Source organism: Etheostoma spectabile, chromosome 22, assembly GCF_008692095.1.
Source record: "Etheostoma spectabile isolate EspeVRDwgs_2016 chromosome 22, UIUC_Espe_1.0, whole genome shotgun sequence".
In the NCBI taxonomy this organism is placed as follows: domain Eukaryota; kingdom Metazoa; phylum Chordata; class Actinopteri; order Perciformes; family Percidae; genus Etheostoma; species Etheostoma spectabile.
The window spans coordinates 14,811,538-14,834,217 of record NC_045754.1 but is presented as its reverse complement, the minus strand read 5'-3'; the positions used below and the strand labels follow the sequence as shown (position 1 = coordinate 14,834,217).

At 41.6% G+C, this 22,680-nt stretch overlaps 1 protein-coding gene across 4 annotated transcripts in view; it reads right to left on the bottom strand.

Annotated features, from left to right (window-relative positions):
- Positions 1-22,680, bottom strand: part of pola1 (polymerase (DNA directed), alpha 1) — a 65,636-nt gene continuing 42,956 nt past the window's right edge. For all 4 annotated transcript variants that reach the window (XM_032504227.1, XM_032504228.1, XM_032504229.1 and 1 more), the window contains exons 34-37: positions 22,164-22,295; positions 13,944-14,060; positions 7,933-8,029; positions 1-950 (exon numbers count right to left, since the gene is read on the bottom strand). In XM_032504227.1, coding sequence (XP_032360118.1) covers positions 814-950; positions 7,933-8,029; positions 13,944-14,060; positions 22,164-22,295 — 483 coding nt within the window. In that variant the 3' untranslated portion in view covers positions 1-813. The remainder of the gene's footprint in view (positions 951-7,932; positions 8,030-13,943; positions 14,061-22,163; positions 22,296-22,680) is intronic.

The window sequence follows — 22,680 nt, the reverse complement described above, 5'->3', positions numbered from 1 at the left end:
ACATGTTATCCATTTAGCTTTTTATTGGTTTTAGTATCAAAAGGGTTCTCATCAATTAACAAAAATATCAAATATGAAATATTCTGGTCATTACAACAACAACAACAACAACAAAAAATCACTACATACACCAATCTGAGCAATACAAGTCGGATGCATAGAAAATTACAGGAATTAAAACAATCTGCACAGAGGAGGGAGGGTAGAAGAAAAAAAGAGTGAATGGGATGAAATGGCATCAGTTAAACCGAGGCAGTGGAGGAGAATGTGATCAGCTGTTCGATACGGAGACAAAAGACTGAGAGAGCAACGCGTGTGGCCTCCCTCACCCCATCACTCCCCGCATCCTCCTTACTTTCATCCCTTGATCTGACACACACACTCGGGATGAATGGTGGTAATCAGAACAAGTGTCCGATTGCTGCAGGCATCCTGTGGTCTTAGTGGCTGGGGTCACTATCATTGGCTAATTACCGGCTTTTGGAGTATACTGGCTGCCACGAGGAGAAGTCATTTTTACACACGCCTGTCGTTTAGGTATGATTGCTACTCCCTTTACCATACTGAGTCAGGTTGACAGGGTCAAGTCATGAGTGTCACTGTGAAGAAACTGGAGAAGGGGGGGGGGGGGGGGGGGGGGGGGGGGGGGGGGGGGGTTCTAAGTCATATAGAAACCAATCCACTATATAACTATATATTTGGAAAACCAAAAACCGAGAAAAATGATGTAGTTGAATGTGCAAATGTCCCGCTTTGAGTCAGATGTTGGAGCTTGTTGGCAGGTGATGTCTTTACAGATGTGTATGTGTTGTTTTACTTGAGGGAGGAGAAGGCCTGGAAGAGTTTGGCCAGGTTAATCTCCGAGTAGCTACTGGTGGCCAAGGCTTTATCTGGCACTTCCTTCAGCCTCCGATACACATCTCTTTCTCTGTTCCACAGCTTTGCGCGACCTGGAGAGGAAGGAAATAAAAGAAGAGTTATCATTGCCCGAGCTCAATGGAATATCATTCACTTCCTCAACTGCATCAAAGTCAATACTACAGGCTGCTGAAACGGGTGTATTTCAGTCTAGTGAATGGTTCACTCCTGGATGTCTCACCCTCCTCCATCCCTGTGGATGCTGAGGCCTACCGGCTTTGTCTTGTCACTAATAAACACTGAGGAGTGTTTCGCCCTTAAATGGAAAGCTAACAGATCCAATGCTATCTGCCAGTAATGTTATCACTTTGAGGGGCCGGGAGGGGCATCACAGGATTGAACAGATGGGTCGATGGCAGCATGTGCGCACACACAGGATCATAAGATCGATAGAAAAGCCCAATGAGAGCATGAAGTCAATATCTTGTCCCTGTTATTTCTATAATATTAACAATATTATACTGAGCGTCCAGTGTAGATGAAGAATGATGATCAGGTAATAACACACTATCACACCAAAGACCGCAGCAAGCTACATCAGGAATACTTGAGAAGTTGCTGGGGAAGCAGCAGGAAAATGGAAATGAGAAAAGTTTTGTTTTGTCTGCGACTGAACTTATATTTCAGCATCAATCAAGTTTTTTCCATATTGAACATGACTTAGGAGTTTTTTACCAGTTCGTTTATTTAAAAAAAGGCTTGGTCTGGTAAAAATCCTATTAGGCAAACCACACCGGCACCATATACATGTAGACATAGCCCAGGAACAACCCACCAATCAGAGGGTACCAGCAGCACCTTGACAGTGTGCACAAGCTTTTGGTTCACTCAGAGTTCCACCATTACTACGAGATTTTCTGAAGAGCAAAAACTTTATAAAACTGCAAAAAAAAAAATCAAGCAATGTGTACCACAGTAGTCCAGCTAGAGCTGAAACATTAGTTGATTATTCAAATAGTCAATAAACAGAACACTAACCGGCAACTATATTGATAATAGATTAATCATTTTTGAAGCAAAAATGACAAAAATTAACTGGTTGTTGCTTCTCAAATGTGAATATTTGCTGTTTTTTGTCTTGTATGGAAGTAAAGTGGAAGCACAAAGCAAGTAACTGGAAGAAGACCCCTCTGCCTTGGGAAATTGCGGGGGGCATTTTTCACATCTGAGTATCTGAAACTAGTGAATGTTTAGTATTTTAGCTTGATAAATGACTACATGACCATCAACTACAGTGTTCCATTAATTGTTTCAGCACTACTTCAAATCCTGAACACCAATGATGAGAGTAATGGAACAGTCGTCATAGTTCTTGCTACCAGCAAACAAATTAAAAACGCGTTTAAAACAGTAAGTAGCCCGTTATTTATCTAGATCACATGGACGCGCACACTCCATATGGCCGTTGTCATGTCCTCGCCATCCCCACAGCCCTATCTCCTGTCTCGTCCTTCCTGCCCGCTGCATTAGTGGCTGCTGGATAAATACCAGCCCACTGACTGCCCAAGGGAACAAAGGTTAGATACACAGAGATCAACAGTGAGAGAGAGACACAGACACACAGCGATTGATCGTAGTTAAACACTTAAAAAGCACACTAACTCAGTCATGGTGACTAAAAAACCTCCATGTGACAAACAGTTATCACACGTGTACTCGCAAAGACACAGAAGATGGTGTGGTTGATTTAAATACCAGCAGCAACTATTACCAAATAACCCTCATGTTAGCTAGGACAGGGATAGAGGGAGAAAAGAGGGGAGAGGAGAGGCAGGGAGAGACAAACTAGTCTATTTATCTGGGGAATAGAAGAGGGGTGATGATGCATGATCAAGCGAAAGCAATCATGTCATCATTTCTGAAAGGTAGGAAAAAATAATTTTCCCCCTTCTCTCCTCGTTCCCCTTCCTCACTCCTTTCTCTTTTCCACCTCAATCACTGTGTGGCGAACAGATAAAAGAATGATTTAAGAGTCACAGAGAGGAAAAGAAAGAGGGACAAACCTTGCTGCAAGTCAGAGCACAGTGGGGAGTGTAGTTCAAATAAATAGCCTCCCTTAAAGAGCGAGCGTGAGGCGGAAGGAGAGAAGAGGGGAGGCGGCATTGCTGGGAAGGCCGAGACGTGTATGAAAACGGAGCAGAGTGGAAATAACAAGAAAGAGAGAAAGATGACGACTGGAATGAAAGATGGAGAACGACGCGTGGATGCTGTACACCCAAATGCAGCATCAGATCCCCACAACTTTGCCTAATTGATTGCATTAGACATTATTTCTCTCCACACACACACACACACACACACACACACACACACACACACACACACACACACACACACACACACACACACACACACACACACACACACACACACACACACACACACACACACACACACACACACACACACACACACACACAGTGTATCAGGGGTTATCTTTGCTCTAACTAGGTGTTGTCACACACTCGCACATACTCTGGCAGTGCTGGGCACGAGTAGATCGGGGCTCTGCACGCTCTAACTAGGTGTAAATACAATAACAAGCCTGTAATTAAGTGAGCATGATGAAGTTAATGGAGATCGGCCATTCCGTCGGCCGCCTCCATGAATATTCTATTAGGCTGGTGGCGACGGGCAGCTGGAATAGCAGTTAATTTAATCACCACTCGGAGCACAGGGAAACTTCTTTGTGTGAGTGTAATTGCACAGAATGAATAATTGATTTGACAATCGCACCAGTGGATTTTGCCACCCCGCTTTGTATTGCCGGAGAAAGGGAGGGGAGAGTGGAAGATTAAAAGAGAGAAAGGGAAGAAAATGGAGAGGAGGAAAAGAGAAGAGATAGAAGAGCGAGAGAAAGAAGAGTGGGAGGGTAGAAGAGGACCAAATGCAGAGTGCTGAGAGGTGGCAGGAAAGCTGTCGGTAAATGGATCATTAGAAAAGCGCAGCTCAAGAACAATTTATATTTTATCAATGCGGCAAAATTACATTATTGCTCACACACGCAATCATACTGCCCACACTCAAGATTGAGACCTGGAGCGGAGGGGCGATGGTGGAAAGAGAAAGGCAACAGATAGACACAGGGAGGGAGATAAAAAGGGAGAGCAGGGGAGACAGAGAGAAGAAAAGTGACATGAAATGATTTGAAAGTCATTGATACGGGATGTTCCCAGCTAAGGAACGGACAGCATGTTTTTTTCATAGTGTGTGTGCCTTGGCGTGTGTATAATCTATTAGAGATCTCCTGCAGCGGATGAAATTACCTCCATGTTTTACTCAGTTGCAGCAATCAGGCACAAAAATGCAATATACATGTAGATAAGACAGGCTTGCAAATGTGCACACAAACACTGCCACACAAACACCCACAAAGCGTTGACTCTGAGCTTTTTTATGTAAAGCTATTTACTTTAATGTGCTTTATTGTGTGTGATAGTACACATGTAAACACATACTGTATATGGCTGCACAGGCACTGCAGTGCATCATGAAACTAATCACTAATAGTTCTATGAGTTAAGTGAACAGTCAAAGCAAACCTTAAGGGATGAGGCTGCTGACATTTTATTATGTGATATATCCAGATTGTACAATATATATATATATATATATATATATATATATATATATATATATATATCAAAGCAATACTACAGTCTTCATTTTTTTATCTTCTTGTATTAAGTCTACGGAAGAGGATTAGGGACACTGGTGAAAAATGTATGTGAGTTCTGACTTTATTCTCAGAATTCTGACTTTTTTCTCAGAATTCTGAGATTAAAGTCAGAATTCTGACTTTATTCAGATTTCTTTCTACAAATTCTGACTTTTTTCTCAGAATTCTGCCTTTTTTTAATTCTGAGATTAAGTCAGAATTCTAGAAAAGTCAGAATTCTGACTTTAATCTCAGAATTCTGAGAAAAAAGTCAGAACTCACATAAATGTTTCACCAGTGGCCCTTATCCTCATATACCAGGACTCATGATTGGAATTAACTGTTTATGATCTCCAATCGTGGGGAAAAAGCAAAGCTGCATTTGAAACTTCAAGTTGCGCATAACGTCTAACCAGCTCTTCTAGTGGCTGACGAAGCTATTTACAATCACTACAAAGCACTATCACCACCAGAAAGACAACCCAACAACATCATGGTGAGATGGTGAGAAAACATAAACAGTCGTCATAAAGCCCTTTAGGTATATATCACACACAAACTCAAACACACACAGACAAAGACACCACAGACACACAGACAGACAGAGAGAGTAGGGTGTATGGGACTGTAGGTCTATTCCCTGTAATCTGAGCAGTGTGACCCCTGGGTGTGTAATGCAGTAATATGAGGTATTATTGCCCCCAGGACTGTGGGATAACACTTTAAACCTATATTTTATAGCAGCATGAGTGAGTGTATACATGCATCCTCCTCCGTTTGAGGAAAACAGTGGCATGAGTGTGAGTTGGATATTAATCAGACACTGGTTTGTCTGTGTTGCCAGGCCAGTTGAACTGATACAGACACATTGTAGACCTTTAATTGACATCAGAGTGAACACAACCTCCTGGCTTGATTCATCCAAGCCATATTCTGGGTACTTCAAGTAGAACTATCATACAATTGTCAGCTATGTCATCACATCATGTTGTTCTCCAATATGGCATTGTATTGGGATGTTAACTATAACTAACTATAACTATGACTTTAAGTGTGGTGCATCAACGCAGCAATCAAACTCTAAGCAAACAACCAGCAGAAGTCTAGTATTAAAGAATGATTTTCTTGATGTTATTGAAAACACTTCAATGCAACTTACATCAGTGTGATGCGGCTATACATTTTTGTGGCCGTCACCGTGACACCCAGTCAGTGGAAACTTATTGTGTATGTGAACTCTGCAGGGTGCAGGGCAGAGCTGGGTACTGGGTGTATCCACATATTCTGTCTTCACACTGATTTTTTGGGACAAGGTTCCTTCAAAAAGGAAGGGTGATGATTTTATGGACTGGTAGCTCAAGGAACAAAAGAAAAGTAGTTGCTTCTCAACTGACCAAGTGAACATGATGCTGTCTGGATGTAGTATCCGTTTACCCCCAAACCCGCGCCCCTTTACAGCCCACCAACACTTTTCTTACCACTAAAATGTTTATTAAATGTCTATACTGTTAATAAGACAACCAACCTGAAGAAACTCTCCTTTAATGTTTGCTTTTTGTATGAAATAATAGATAGTTTGACCTCAAAAAGCCTGAAAGTTGGGTAGACTTTATCATTTTAAATACATATAGGAGCAATAAATGTGACAGTGTACCCGCGGTTTCTTTTTTCCAGTTACATTTTTATTTTGTATTACTAAACCAACTAATCTGGGAAGTAAAAATCATTGGCTGCACCGCTCACAGCTCAGATATATCCAACATAATAGACATGAAAAAAGAAATAATAATACCTGCACGGTTAACACTTAGCATTGGAAGTGTGTCTGATCTTAGGAGTTTAAAAAGGTGGACAGACCGCAAGTGTTTTCAGGTAAAAGTCACTGATCTGGTGTCAGCGGAACACAAAATGCTCACAGACGTCACTAAACAAGATCCTAAACTGCTCCACAACATTGTAGCGTGTGGAGAGTATACTGAACAATGCAGCTTCTATGTGTGCAGTAAACTGTGGGCAGACATTTCCAATGATTTACCACTACGATTAAGAATATACTGTATTGTATTGTGAGGAACAAAATAAGACTTAAGACTCAGAAGAGAAAACCCGGCGCAGACCAAAAAAACACGGCAAAGAACAAGAACAAAAAAAGGAGGAGGCCAAAGAATTGATTGGCGATGATTTCTTGCATCTGGGCAAAGACAGAAATAAAAGAAAGCAAAAATAGAGGCTATAATCATGTTAGTACTCCTACCCCCCCTTGCCCCCTCCTACACCAGGTCCAATCCCTCCATTTCAGCTCCCTCCATCTTCTGAGTGGTCATCTGTTGATTACACGTTATATTTACCTCTGCTGTCTCACTCTTTTGCTGCCTCACTCAGGTCTTAACTGCCACACACACACACTCTCGCCGAATTCAGGCATACATATATAAATACCATACATACATAAATATTTAATCAAATAAATAAATCACTCGGCCCAGAGGCCCTTTCTAATCAAGTGACATCAATCAGGGAGAACTATGGGTAAAGAGGCCTTGTGGCTGACGCCTACTGAGCGCACCCAGAGCGCTGGAGTAGCGTCTATTTGAGTCCAAGGGGGGAAATATACGCTCCATGTCCTATTATAGGAGAAGGGCTATCCTTTCGTCAGCGCGCACATTACTCCCCCTATCATTTCCCCAAATCTAAAACCTGTTTTCAATCAACACAGCCAAACGAGTGCCTGTCCAAGAGAGGGAGAGAGAGAGAAAGGGGAGAGAGAGCAAAGGAGAGAAAGCAGTAGAGATGGACAAAGAGGGTAAGGGTAGAGGGAGAGCGATGGAGGGCTCTTTCCTTCTTTCTTCCAGTGATTGGAGCGTTTTGCATTCTGTATGTGTGTGTGATTGAATCCGTCTCCTAAATTAGGGCTGTCGACTCGAGGAGCTGAATGCCCTTAACCCCCCCCTCCCCATATCCAATGCCCATACTCTGCTACTTGTACTTGTACATCATTGGTGAATGCTATAAGTGTAGCCTGGCTAAAACGTTTACGTTGAGCTATTGATTGCTAATGGTATGTTGTATGTAGCTGCGAGAAAGCATTGTTAGGACATCAAAATTCAAACTTCAATTGCGGTTCTAGTAACTTGATTTCAGTTCCAAAGGCGGTACTGCAGAATAATAAATTTATAAATATGACAGAATAAAAAATAAAAAAAATTAAAAAAGCAGGCCTTTTTTCACAACTAGTACCGCACAAAACTTTAGAAATGAATGCTGTAACAAACAGAAAAGAACTTTTGAAAGTTAAATACATGACCTAATGTTAAGTACAGTAACAAAGCCACATGTCTGGGTGTGCATAGTCTTACTTTTCTCCTCCCCCTGTAGTACTTTGGCAGCTGCATGGTCCCAGTCAAAGATGAACCGGTAGAAGCAGAGCTGGTTGTACAGGGCCTTCTCGGAGTACTGTAGAGAACACACACAGACAGAACAAGGGCTCAAACATTGCTACTGCAACAAAAACACAACGTGATCATAACGCACAATCTGATGAATATAATATATTTAATTTAATGTGTAATAACGACATAGAAACGGTATTTGATGTGATGGGTCATGTGATGGATGATACCCAAATCAATAAAGATGGTCAGAGTTGGTGCCAACACCGATCCGGCTTATCAGACCAACACACCCACACCCACCCACACACACACACAAAAAATGACAATAATCTTTAACTGCAGCCATTAATGCGTGAATACTCCACATCTGGAATTACAGTAGCAAGCTTTTCCTTTTCCTTTTCTTACAATTCTGCTGACATGGTGTGAATGCAGCATGACTCTTTCTCAAACTCTCTTTGATCTTGTTCAACAGAAACATACAGTGTGTCACCACTTAACGCTAAAAATGCTACTAATCTATTTTATTTCCTGCTCGTACAAGTAAGTTATTAATCCCCATAATTTTAGTGTAGCGAGAGTGGGGATCATGACAGGGCAACAGATTAATAAACCCTGTTTACCAGTTTGAGAAACAGGTAGACTGAACGTGACTCTTCAAATGTGCACTCTGCTCATACGACTATTCCTCCCTGAAAACATCTCCCTTCCTCTGTGTGACACAGTAACGCAAGAAAACAAATTTGCTTGCTTTGTTAATCTCCACTGCAATTAACTAGAGCCACACGACAGCCTGCCAGAGGGAGGGAAGGGGGGGGATAGGAAGAACAAGACAGAGAGGTGGGAGGGAAAGAGGAGAGGGAAAAAAAAGCGAAAGAGGAAAAGGGTAAAGATACAGAAAGAAATGAGAGAGAGAGAAGCAGAGATGGTAAAGAAGAGAGAGAGAAAGAAAAGAGGGGATCAGGCCTGAAATACCCTCCCTCATAATAGTTTGTTGTGATAAGCCATTGTGAGAGAGGCATGCGAACAGCCGAGGCTGTCAATTTGATTAGCCATTATACTGCATGTTTAATTGCAGTTATTGGCTCGTCATTTCCCTGCTACGCTGGAGAGGGCACGCTAAGCCCCGACCCCACACTGCCATCAGGTGTGCGCCGAGTGCTTTATTATTACCACCAGGAAGAATCCCCTGACAATTCCTGTGTGTTAGTATCTGTGTGTGTGTGTGTGTGTATGCGTGTGTGTGTGTGTGTGCGCACGCAAGTGAGTGAAGTGAGTTTGTGTGTGCCTATTATACCTGCCAATCGGCGATGTACGTAATTGTAATTTCAGTTTTTACTGCTGTGGCGTAATCAAGTGGCAAGGAACATCTAATGCAACTCAATGCAAACTATGTGATGTGTGAATGTGAGTGTGTATGTGTTTAATGGCTTTCTATGGCTGCCCACATGGCACACACAGCTGTTGACCGTTGATGCACTGCCTAGTCAACAACCAAACCATGCTCATCCCATAATGGAGCCTCGGTTACGGTTGCCAAGGTTGAACAAGCTTGATAGGCACAAACACTGCACACCACTACTTCCTCATGAAAATAAAACACACACACACACACACACACACACACACACACACACACACACACACACACACACACACACACACACACACACACACACACACACACACACACACACACACACACACACACACACACACACACACACACACACACACACACACACACACACACACAGAGAGAGAGAATATGGGCGGGCCAGTTGCAGCATACCATACCAACATGATTGACTGACAGGTGTCAGAAAGGCGTGGCTAAAATTTTACAGGGTTGTTATTGAATTTAGAGCCCCTCAACCCCACCTCACTCTCACACAGCAACACACACAGACACACACCCCTCCTCATTCAGCTCGGTGCTTTGTTCCTGCACTGACACCATTTCAATTTGCTCCACAAATCTGCAGCATTTTCAGCCTGACTGCCTAAGGAGCAAACCAGCTGTGAAATTGCCTCTCTCACGGGAGCGTAGGACCCCCCAGCCCCGCACCTCGTACCCCTTGCTCCATTGCCTCCCTTTTCGCCGACTGACTACCCCCCCCCCACACACATATATACACATCCCAGACACACGCACAAACACAGTTAAGCCAAAAGGGAAGAGGGAAATAGGCATACATGTGTATGTGTGTGGAAGAACAAGGAGAGAATGGAGACAGGATGTATAGAATAAAGAAAAAAGTAAGACATAAAAAGAGGCTAAATCACACAAATTGATCCAAATCACAGAGCATGGGTCTAAAATGGCTCACACAATGAAACAAGCACTCAAGACTTGCTCAGAGTCTTAAAAACACCTGCCTTCATCTTTTAGATTCACACATCCGACCTCCAAAGAACTTTTGCACACTAGACTGTACACCAGTGAAGCAGTTAATGGAAAGGTAGTCAGTCGGACCATATGTCTCTGTGTTTATGTAAGGAACAACAGTACAAAAACACAGTGTTTATAGTGGAAGGAAAGTGTGCAAGCTGCTGAAAAACTACAACATTAAATGCCTTGACATGGATATGGCTTAGAAGAAAATATCGCAGCAACAGTGACACAAACAAGGCCTCAGCGTCACACTTTATTTCATACTGTTCTCTGGCCTAGGTGCAAACACGCACTGTAAATACCGAAGCTACAATCTCCAAGCCCACATACAACTGCAGCTGCAGAAAGAGAGAAGGAGTGAGAAAGGGAGGGAGACGGAGAGAAACAAACATACATTTTCCCTCAGCTGTGAGGCCACAAGGCTTTAAAACTCTTGAGCTTTTTAGATGCAATGAGCGTTATTGCCGGTTGTGGTAGTCACGCCGATCAGCTTCACAAGACACCATAATGAGTCAATATATGTAAATCTTTACTAGGCAAACACGGCGGGAAACAAAGGCATTTAACTGGTGCTCTCGCCCGCAAGCCTCCAACGATTCAGCACCGGTAATTTCTCCCCATTGAAAGGCATAATTGCCTGCTATTTGAAGATATTCATGCTCAATTTTTGAAATTAATTTCAATTGGAGGGAAATGTAGAAATGTCAGCTCCAGTGAAAGGGATTTGATTTCAATTATCCTCGCTCAAAGGACTGTGATTTCCAAATACACTTAAGCAAAATTATGACAAGAATTTTTGTTCGGCAAAATTCAGTGTTTAAAGAGCGATTAGGCGATAATGGGGCAGCTTTGAGCCGGCAGTGAATGCAGCCGTCTCCCTCTGAAAGGCACTCAATTATCTCTGATTGCTCCCGCTATAATGTATCAAATAGAGATACCTGCTATTGCCGTAATTTGTGTGAAAATTAACATGCTGCAATTTCCACTAGAGGGAAAAAGGGAGCTCTAATGGGCGCCTGAGCGTACATCAATAAAACGAGGGGAGAAAAAGAGAGCGACAGAAAGGGAGGGCGAGAGGAAAAAAGTAAGAGCAAGCCAGGAGAAGAGAGAATGAGTGCAAAAGCTAAGGAGGGAGGGGAGGTAAAGAGCATAAAAAGAAAGGAGCAGGGGAAGAAAGCAATTGAAAAAAGGTGGAAAGAAAAGGAAAGTCAGGACACAGATCTGAAACGCAGTGAGAAAAAAATAGCTTATTTGAGTTAAGCGCTGTGGAGGGAGGGAGAAGAGAGAGAGAGAGAGAGAGTAAGAGAAAGAAATTTAATTTACTGAAAATATTACAAATTGCACCTGTGCATAACTCCTCCAAATTACCAACCAATCAAGGCAGAGTGCCTATTACTCTCCCATTACATGGAGATCAGATCACGCTCTGAATCTGTGTCCAGGGAGGGAGGGAGGGAGGGAGGGAGGGAGAAAAGGGAAGAACCAGAGTGAGAGACACGGATGGAGGGAGAAAAAGAGAAGAGAGGCAGCACCCACAGTGACGGTAAATGTATCATGATGCAACAGAGAAAAAGGAACGCAGAGTCACAAACCAGACACTGCTTTCCAAAAGCTCTGGCACAAACAAGCGCTTTAAGTGTTGCGCGCACAAAAAAAGAAACTCATTGTCTTTCAGGTGAGTGCTGATATAAGCTCGATAATCTATGATGATACTGGCAGGTAAAAAGCATAAAGGGAATGTAGCCAGAGTTTTAAATGCACAGCAATCGGATGGAGCTTCCAACAACTTTAACTAAACTAAAAAAAAAGATCTCTCTGTGGGGGGACTGGGGGATGCCTGGTCTTCACTAGGTGTTTGAGCCCTATCAAACTAGACTCTCTACCACCAGCTCAAACAGCCATGAATGGCCCCTTGAGTACTTTGCATAATTGTCAGCAATTTAGTACGTAAGCTGCTGGGCTATTAATCTCCATGCACTGGCTTGATTCAGATAACAGTGTTACCTAATACTGAGCAGTCAGTGTTAGCCTCATATGAGTCAGGTACCAAATCTCTCTCCTCTGAGTCAGGTCAGATGTAAGGGTGAGCAACATGTACTAGGGTTTCAGTATCTTGCTAAAGGGCACTTTAGCAGGGCAGATGCGTTCAGCCCTTTCTGTTAACAAGGTGTTTAATATTTACACTGGCACTGTAGGCTCTTTAAAGATTAGTTCAGTTGTTAATTATTGAACAGATACATTTCAAAACATGGTTAAAATAAATGAAAACAAAATAAACTGTTAATCCATAAATCAAATATTCAAAAGACATTTTAATTATACTTGGTGTTTCTGTCCAACCATGTTGTCTGCTGCTTTGGCCCATGGAGCGCAAAAGCTGTTGGAGAATGGTAGCAAGCAAGTCTGCACCACAGAAGAAGAGCTTTCTGAAATCTTGCCCGGTCAGCCAAAATGACTGATTTCAAAGCTTGCTCTGTGCTCAACACTATGCTTTCTATTTTTGCAAAGGGATTTTTAAGGACACATTTTTCAACTGTAACATTAAATGGTGTCTACATTGTGTGCCTCCTGATTTTTATTCCCACCTCACACTACAGCATCTGTAGCAGTCAGTAGGTCGTAGCATGGTGCTTTCAAGACCAAACAAGCATTTTGTTAAGGACAGAGATCCTTCAAACGGATGGAGGCCTCGTCACTGAATGCCACCAGAGTCCTGCTAAAGCAGAGATTCTAAACAGAAAATGAATTTAAATAAATTGCCTAACACAATGCACATTTTTGTTGTAGATTATCACCATCGTGCATCCAAAGAAGTACATAAAAGGGATATTCTATGAAAGAGTCCAGAGATCAGACAGCATGGTTGAAGAGCAGGTAAAAATGAAGAGAAGCTACAAGTTTTAGGATAGAAAAAAGGTGCATGAGTGAGCATAGAGAGTTTAATGTCTTATTCAGCCTGCAGTTTAAAGTGCCACGGCCCTCAGGCACAGCAATGGCCGCCTAAGTGGCTACAGTGACAGCAGAAATTGGCCTTCTGGTTTACAACCTGTCGCCACAGAGCTAGACACAGCAAAGCAGTCAGGGGGGACAGATAGGAGCACAGCACGCAAGATAAAAAATTGACAAGAGAGAGTTAAGGCCAGGGTTGAGACAGGAATGGTAAGAACGGGGGGACAAAAAAATTGATTGAACCATCACCCTCAAATTGAAAGGAACAGTGTTTCTTTGAAATCCAGTAGTCAAGCTAACAAAGTGTTCATACGGCTATGAGAGCTACGAACACACAGACACACTGAAGCTGCAGGACAAAGAGAAGATTGCTTTCATCATTGTGTATATGGTGAAATGTGATGCTAATGAGTAAAGATGTACAGATCATATAAGGAGAGACTTCAGCTCCATAGCACCATCACCTGGACAAAACATACAGAAGTCAACAATGTACTTTGGTGTGTGCAGTCATCTCAACCTCAGGCCCAGAGTGTGTGTTTGTGAATGTTTATTTTACCCACACTCTTGTGTTCCTGTTTTGTTAACAAAATAAACTGTGTTTGAGTGTAAATTGTGATGTTTGTGTTACCTCGGGTCTGAGAGTTGCCCTGGTGCAGGCAGGGCAGATGGGTCCGTGGCGGGAGAAGGCGATGGGCAAACGTCTGGTTCTGTTCTGGCATGCCTGGTCCTCACACACCAACCAGCCCTATGATACATACATCACACATATTACGTCCAACAACTGTGACACTTCCAGACTTTAGTAGAACTGTAACAATCACGGATTTAATCAATTGAGAGAAAAGTCATTTGCAACTATTTTGATAATTGATTACTCCATTCAAGTTATATTTTAAGCCAAAAAATGAAAACACTCGGCAGTGGCAGCTTATCAAATGTGAGGATGTGCTGCTTTTATATGAATTACCGAATACTTTGGGGTTTTGGATTGTTGGTCAGACAAAACAAGATATTTTAAGGTGTTAACTTGGGCTACGGGAAAATCTGATGGCCTTTCCTAGACCTTAAATAAGTTGAAATGCATCCATGTCCAAAAATGTCCACTCTTTGTTAATGTGGTTTCCCACACCATAATATCAAGTAGGGTGCAAGATATATCGCCTCACTATTGTTATCGCAATATATCGACAGTGTTGCAATAAGCATGCAATATATTGTCTATTTTGTGGAGCGCAGCGTCCCATCCGTTGACTGTGTGGCTTAGTGTTTGATTTGGAGCTTGCTTGAAACGCTATAATGATCATGTTTCATTGGCCAGTTACCGTGCCACTTGCAAGTTAACTGTCCACTTCCAAGTGCACGTCAGCGATTGGGTCTATTACGGGACAAACCATATGGAGCGTACCACGTGTGTGCATATTCCAACAGAGTGACAGTGTAAATGAAGAAATAGATAAACAAAACAACAAAACGGACGAGAAGAGAGAGAAAGGTAGTGTCCTGTTCTCTTTTATTTATTTATTTTATACTGTACAACCAGTTTAACACGTCCTGTTCTGTAGACATGGTCGTTATTTATTCATTCATGTTATACCATAACTTTTGAAATTTTACATGTTTAAAAATGTCCAAATTAATATCAATATTGCAATATTACAGCTTTACCCAAAATATCTTGCAACCCTAATATCAAGCAATAACGCAAAAAAAATTAAAATACACTGCTGAATTGAGCCATTTGTTAATTCCTTTTCTATGATTTTAAGAGCATTGATCAAAATCCCTGAAATCCCGCTATTGCTGCAGTACTCCTTTGAAATTAGGGAGATTCCTGATGAAAATAACATTCAGCAGCCTTAAGTACACTATATGATTATTTATTTATAAAATGTGCTTGTGTCGCCATTTATATTGTTGATCAGAGGTATTCTTAAAAATCTACCAAAAAAAAAAAAAAACTGTTCTTGCCTCAAGAAAGAAACTTTAAAAAATGTTGCTGGTAATGAGGAAATGTTGCTGAAAATCGTTGATTATATTTGGCTGCTCTAATTCTGCACAACAGAACTGACTGAGTTGGAGGAAGAAACAGAGGGGGTGAAATAAAACAACTGCAAAAGACATGCAAAGAAAGAACTGAGGTTTACACACAACTTCATATCCCACCCTGCTCTCCCTCTCTTTACATTTGAATGTATCTTCAGCTGCTGTGCCGGGGTCCTGCTCTGTGAGTACTTGTCAGACAGGCAGCGCAGTGGACAGGCAAAACGGCAGTAGTTAGGACCTCCTGGGGTGAGCTAGTGACCCTGGGCAGGTGCTGTGGTCTAACCCTCTCAATCTCTTCGTATTCTTCTGGATCCCTCCACCCCCTCTGCTTCTTATGCCCTGTCATTACTAAGGGGGTTTAAATGGGAGGGGTGTTAATGCCCAACTAATGACAGAGCATAAGACCCATCACCATCAACGCCATTGGATCTCTTCTCCCCCCCCCAATCTATCTTTCCTTCCTTCCATTCACTCAAAATAAACCCCCTCAAATCCAACGCACCTGTCTTTCTATCCACACCCCCCCTCACACATACATGCATTGTCTCTCTCGTTGGTTTTTATGTTCGGCTTCTTTATGTAGTCTCCTGATCAGTTTTGAGCGATGGCTAAAAAATAAATGGTAACGATGATTGTTCTTTTTACAGCTGATTTTACCGTATAAAACCCTTTCCCACTGTGCAGAGGCCTTTAATAACCTGCAATGGCAAGAATTACCCAGAACAAACAGGCTGTTGAGTCTTGATTTTACTCCAGAACGTACACATACACGGACAGCTGTGGACACCACAGATGCATCGTCGTTCTGTTTATACTATCTGCTGAAAGCGTCCCACACGCGCGCTGTAGATCGCCATTCTATCTCTTGTAGCGCAGTGGCTGTGCGGCTATGTCTGGACAGCAAATTTGCGGATCCTAGGATGTCAGATGCAAGTCCTTTGAGAGTAGGGCGAGCTATACCTTTCGCTATCGTAGGAAAATCGAAATTTTCGGCCGGAAAGTCTGCGGAGCCACAAAAAATTGGTGGTACGTGGACGGCCACATAGAGCCTACGTGCAAACCCATTTAACAATGACATTACCGTCACACGAACCCCAGCAGCCCCTCGCAGACACTATCATTTTGGCTTTGGAAGGGTGAGTTAATTATATCGGTTTCCAACTTAATTTTTTAAAACCATAAAACAGACACAAATGTATTTAGTGGAGCTGCTGAAGCTTACTAGCAGGGCATAAACAGTGCAAATGAAAAGGAAAGGAAAAGATAAAAATAAATCACAAGTTTTAAACTTTAAATCACTTTGGGTGCTTTGTATTAATGTATCAAAATGTAAGTTTGTCATAAAACAAAACCAATATTTACACAAGTATGTAGCTTTTCTTCTAGATGCAAATGTATTTAGCCTCAAATCACTTGTCATACCTTGATTCTATACAGATTATCTCCTTCAAATGTTTGATGTGACTTTTGGCTGCACCAGTGATGATTTACATGTTTCATAGTAACGTTTTTTTTTTGTGTGCAATCATTTTTATCTGTAACCTGCTGCATTTATACCGGTGTGTAAAGACTTTATTTCAAAATCAAATTCTCTTTACCTTATGTGGAAATGAAGGGGTAAAACTTTGGCACAACATTTACAGCTAATCCAATACAGAGGACAGGAGGCGAGCCGCACTATGTCAACGGACCAATAACACGATGGCCAAAGGAGCAATACTTGATACTCACAAAGGCTCCTGAGATGGAAGGCACTTTGCAAGACTGGCTTACTGTGTACAGTTAGTATGCCTGTCAGAACAAACTGCATGTTATACTGTAAATGTTTGTTGTCCTCTTTTATGTAACAGGAAATGTAAGACTAGACAGGCGCACGCACGCACACACACACACACACACACAAAAACCAAACATACATTCACACAAGTCTCAAATCATTAGAAAGTCCCAGAGTTCACAGCTTTGCCCACAAACCACAGCTGCAGGACTAATTGTCTAAACACCTCTGCCGCTCTTGTAAAGAGCTGAGGATCATGGGAAATGAGACTGCTTCACTGTCTCTGATAAAGACATATGCAGGACAATGGTTCATGGAGGTGGGAGATAAGGAGTATGAGAGTTTGTCGTTTTGTGTGTATTTCTTTTGACACAAGCGTTGGCACACACTGCTGTTCCCATGGGACTCGCAAGAGGAATGAACACACGCAAACACGCCGCATTCAGTGTGAGCACAAACATATTAATCGTTTCCCATTCACATGCATCCAAATGATTTAATAAGACACACATCAAAGACTCAAGTGCCCAGGACTAGGAGGTCTAAAAAGGAGGAAAAGCTACCCAGAATGCTCTTATGCTCTGCTATTGTGACCCAAAACCCATCCACACAAACGACACACACTCATAAACATAAAAATAAAATGGGAGGAGCGAGGCAGGGAAATAAAATCTAATTGAGGCATTTTGCCGGAGCGAGGGTGGGGGTGAACAGTCGGATGTGAGAGAATAAAGGCTCATAATTGCATAATTACTGCAGTGGATACCTGACACACTGAATGCAGATGTCAAATGAGTTCCACATAATTTAACCAAACAGAGGCAAGACCAGGCCACGATAGGGCCCGCCACGAAATATACCCTCTTTGCTTCCTCTTCTTTGTCTGTTGGATTTTTTTTCCAACACTCTCAGCTCTCCTCAAACATCTCTGCTCTGTTTCATTATTACTTTCCGGGGTCTGATACTTTAGGATCATCTTTGTTACTTTATTTTTCTCTTAAAAGCTGCAGGAAAACATTTGACAAACAATAATCTTTTTAAATTATTCTAGAGTCTAGGTGCTGCCGTTTTCGACCCTTGAATGGCTGCTTAGTACTGAAACAGTTAGTCCATAATTCAGTTAGTCAATCAGTCTAATTAATTGACAACTGTGAAAATGTGTTCATATATTAAGTTATTTGTCCATTCTTGGTCATTCAATCTGAAGACATGGGCCTTTTTCACAATTTCTGACATTTCATTTTTTTATAACAGACAGATTAATTGATAATGAAAATGATTGTCTTTGCACCCTATGTCTTCTCTGCCTTTGCCTCGTATCTATAGTAACAGGTCAGGTATTGTTAATTAGGTCTGCAAGTAACAACTATTTACATTAATAATAAATACAGGGAGACCTTTTTTTTTTAATTAACTGATTCATTAGTTGGTCTATTAAGGTTCAGATACCGTAATAATGAATGATAGTGATGAGGATTCATTTTTGATCAAAATAGCTGTGGATAACTTATTTTGATGGACTTACTGATTTATCAACTAATCTTTGCTGCTCTGCTGAGGACATCACATTTTGGCACTGGGAAACGGCAATGGGCATTTATCAATATCTTCCTACAATTTAGTGAGTAAACAAACAAGCATTGTTAATTGGATCTATAAAATGTCCAGAAATAGTTAAGAAGGCCAATGGAAATTTCCCAAAGCTCAAGGTGACGTCTTCAAACGGCTTGCTGTGTGAGACCAACAGTCCAAAAGACAAAAAAAAAAAAAAATCTCTGTCCTTTGCTTTACTTTTACAGAAGAGTTTTTTTAAAAAGTAGTGAAATTCTGGCAATTTTGTTTGAAAATTTCAATAATTAAAATAGTTGCCAATTAATGTTCAGTTAATGTACTATCTAGTTCTATCCAGTAATTGACTAATCCTTTCAGTTCTTTTGTTAATTTAACATACTGGAGTAGCCTCTCTGACATGACTCCTGTTGCAGAGGAATCCACCTGCCACACACACACAAAAGAGCTCTTAAAGTTTTTTGTGCTTCTGCAGTCGGTACTTTCAGCTCTAAAGTGAATAGACCTAAAATCCACACACACACACACACACACACACACACACAGCACACGACACAGCACATATCACAAAGAGCCCAACACTACACAAACACACACACACACACACACAATAGAGCTCAAACGGTTCCACTTGTACTCCTCCGCTTAATCAAAGCTTCTCTATTCAACAATTTGACCTTTGTTCAAAACAGGATTATTCACCTTCTCTGGTCTTCATCACCTCTCTCTCCCACCCCCTTTCTTCTCTTGCCCCTCAACACCGTTTCCAGGGGCACCCGCATGACGAGGGTAATTGCATAATTTGTTAAATGCCATGGCAACGGTGGTCCTATGGGAGGGGTTACCAAAGAAAAAAGAATTGGTGGTTCAAGAAACAAGCAAATCTCTCATTTTGCCAAAGACAGTGGGACAAGAGGAGCAAGGATGACAACAGTGTGTGTGTGTGTGTGTGTGTGTGTGTGTGTGTGTGTGTGTGTGTGTGTGTGTGTGTGTGTGAGAGAGAGAGAGACAGCGAGAGTGAGAAGTGTTTGCCATTCTCAGGGTGCTGGTTTATTGATAATGGTGGGATGGGGAGGAGTAATTTCACTAATGATTAATGTCTCTTTGGCCTAGCTTAAGACGCCAACATACATGCACATACGTATATGCGCACACACACACACACACACACACACACCACACACACCACACACACACCCACACACACACACACACACACACACACCACACCCACACACAACACACCACCACAACACTACACACACACACACACACACACACACACCAACAGGTGCAGAGCTTTACTCTATCTGGCCGACAAACAGCTTATTTGAACTCTCCTCGGCCTGAAAGGAATCCTAATTACACAATATTACCCCTCTTCATAGCCCGCTGTGTGTGCTGTGTCCGCTGCTGTTCAGCTTCACTAGTGTGTGTGTTGCTGTGTGAGGTGTAAGTATTCAGTGGTAGCAGCTGTTTCACACATCGTGACAAAGAGGTTGAGCGGGACTCGCTCCCCACACATTCACCCAACTAATTGATTTCTGTTCAGCACTGTGGGAGAGTTACCCTCGCATACACACAAACTTTTACAGACAGTGCATTCCCCTCACTCAGACAAGGTGTTAGAAGCTACGAGAGAGGAGAGAGAGAGAGAGAATGAGAGAGAGAGAGAGAGAGAGAGAGAGAGAGAGAGAGAGAGAGAGAGAGAGAGCTCTCTACAACGACAACACAGGCATCCAGTTGCCTGAATACACTGACAACTTGCCCTGTACACTATTTTGCTTCAAATCCTGTCTCTACGCAGACTCAAATCACAGAATTTACCAGAATCAATATGATAGTAGAAAACAATATGACAAATGTATGCAAAGACAATATCTAGGGTTTCCTACAGTGTTTCATATCAGAGGATCTTGCCTGAAACTTCATCTTATATCCTAAGGAATTCAACACGAGGTGACACTTATCAGGGTTGTGCAGTAAATAATTACATGGGACAAAACCTACAGATTACACTATAATAACATTAAACGTCTACAGCCATGTTAGCAGCCCTGTCAGGCTGTACTAAGCAGTGCTTTGGGCTGAATGCTATTGTCAGCATGCTAACATGCGTACAATGCTAATATGCGGATGTTTAGCGGATAATGCATACCATTGCCACCACCTTAATTCAGAGTGTTTAGAAAGCTCACATTTGCTAATGCTAGGAATGTCTTGTTTGTTGGCAGCCTGTGTGTCTTATTCCTAAACATTGCTGAGAGTTTCAAGCCCACACGGTTAATCCAACAGCTACAAAGGCAGTGCATTCACATTATATAGATTATAATAGTAACTAATTAGTGCCGATGTGATGAGCCACTTTTACTAACAACATTGTTTCAAGTCACATTCTCAGACATTGCAAAATCTGGATATTTTTTTCATAAGCAAAATTAACTAAACAATTCCCACAATTACACTTAAAATGATCAACAATAAAAAAAAATGCTTAGTAGCAGCATGTTATCTGATATTTCTAGATGCATGCATATTTAACATGTATTTGATCATGTGCCTATGCACATTTGCACATCCATATTTATTTCTGGCCCCTTGTTCTTGTGTAATATGTGGATCTGAAAATGTGAGTAGCTAACAATGTAGACAGCCAGTGATCCATCCACTCATTCCATGCCTTTAAAACTGCAAAATAATTTACCCTGAAAAGCCTATAATCCAACACAGCAGGAGTTCAGAGTAGTCTTGTATTATTGAGACAAATCTGCTTGATCTTTAAAGTCAAATATATTTAATTTGTTGTATTTTTAGTTCTTGCTGACTCTCCAATGACCCAGTTTTCCCAGATGTATCATTTAATTTCACCGTGTCATCTTAAAAAACTGTCAAAGAGTGCATTTTAAACCTGGTATTCAAAGTAAGAATGGCCAGTTAAGTGTTTTCATGGATCATGCTCCTTCAAATCCTTCTGGTGTTCTTTTCATTTTGCAAGCATAATGTGCTTTTTGGTTGAAAATGTCAGCGCAATGCCTTGCTGAGGTTTCCTTTATCTCTCATTCAACATCTTTTGGATGGCATCTCTTATTATTGCAGCTTCTGGTAAATCCCGCATTGTGTTAAATACAGTCCAACCTTTTAGTAAACACTTACTGGAAGGTCAATTTTCACAGAGTTGGACTATTTTATTACAGGCAGTACAGTTTCTCTGAAAACACAAGTTTAAAAGAGGGAAAAGACAAGCTGGCTAGCTGTGCTAGTCCAACATGTTGCAGCATTAAACACTGAATAAAAACTAAATAAACCCCATTTGTGGCCCTGCTGGTGGTGAAGAATCCTTTTTTGTGTGCTTGTGTTTTTGAGCGTGTGTAAAGCAGAGTTTTATTTATAAGAATCCGTAGGGTTCATCAAAACCTCAATCTCGACTGCGAACTGGCATACAAACATAGAAATACTCACAGAGTAGTATTTTTTGATATGGCGACGAATGTCAAGTAGCAGTTTGTTGCTGATGTTCACAGCGTCGGCGATGGGGCTGCTCCCACAGGGGATGTGACAGCATCGCAACAAGCTGGGCTCCAACTTTAATCCCTGAAAAAGAGAAAATGTGAGACAACAACAGATTAATTCATATATACATGATATCAGCAGTAGCTACCGAGCAAAAACTCTTCAGTCTTCAGGCAACACTAATGTTAAGTACAATCCATTCTGGTGGCTCACACCAATACTGCAGATCGTTTCAAATGGCTGCTCTCAAACATGAAACAAGTCTAAATTTTGTAACCATACTCAAACTCAGATTGTTGGCAAGGTTTGAGTTATTGCCACCACTTTTTGATTTGATTTATAGATTTATAGTTCCTCTTTTTGTTTGTCATTGCAGAGGTCAGTCGGGAGTAAAACACATAGCCAATCTGAAACAGAATGTTAATGCAATATTCATCTGAACATTGCATTATCAGTTTTCTCAGGA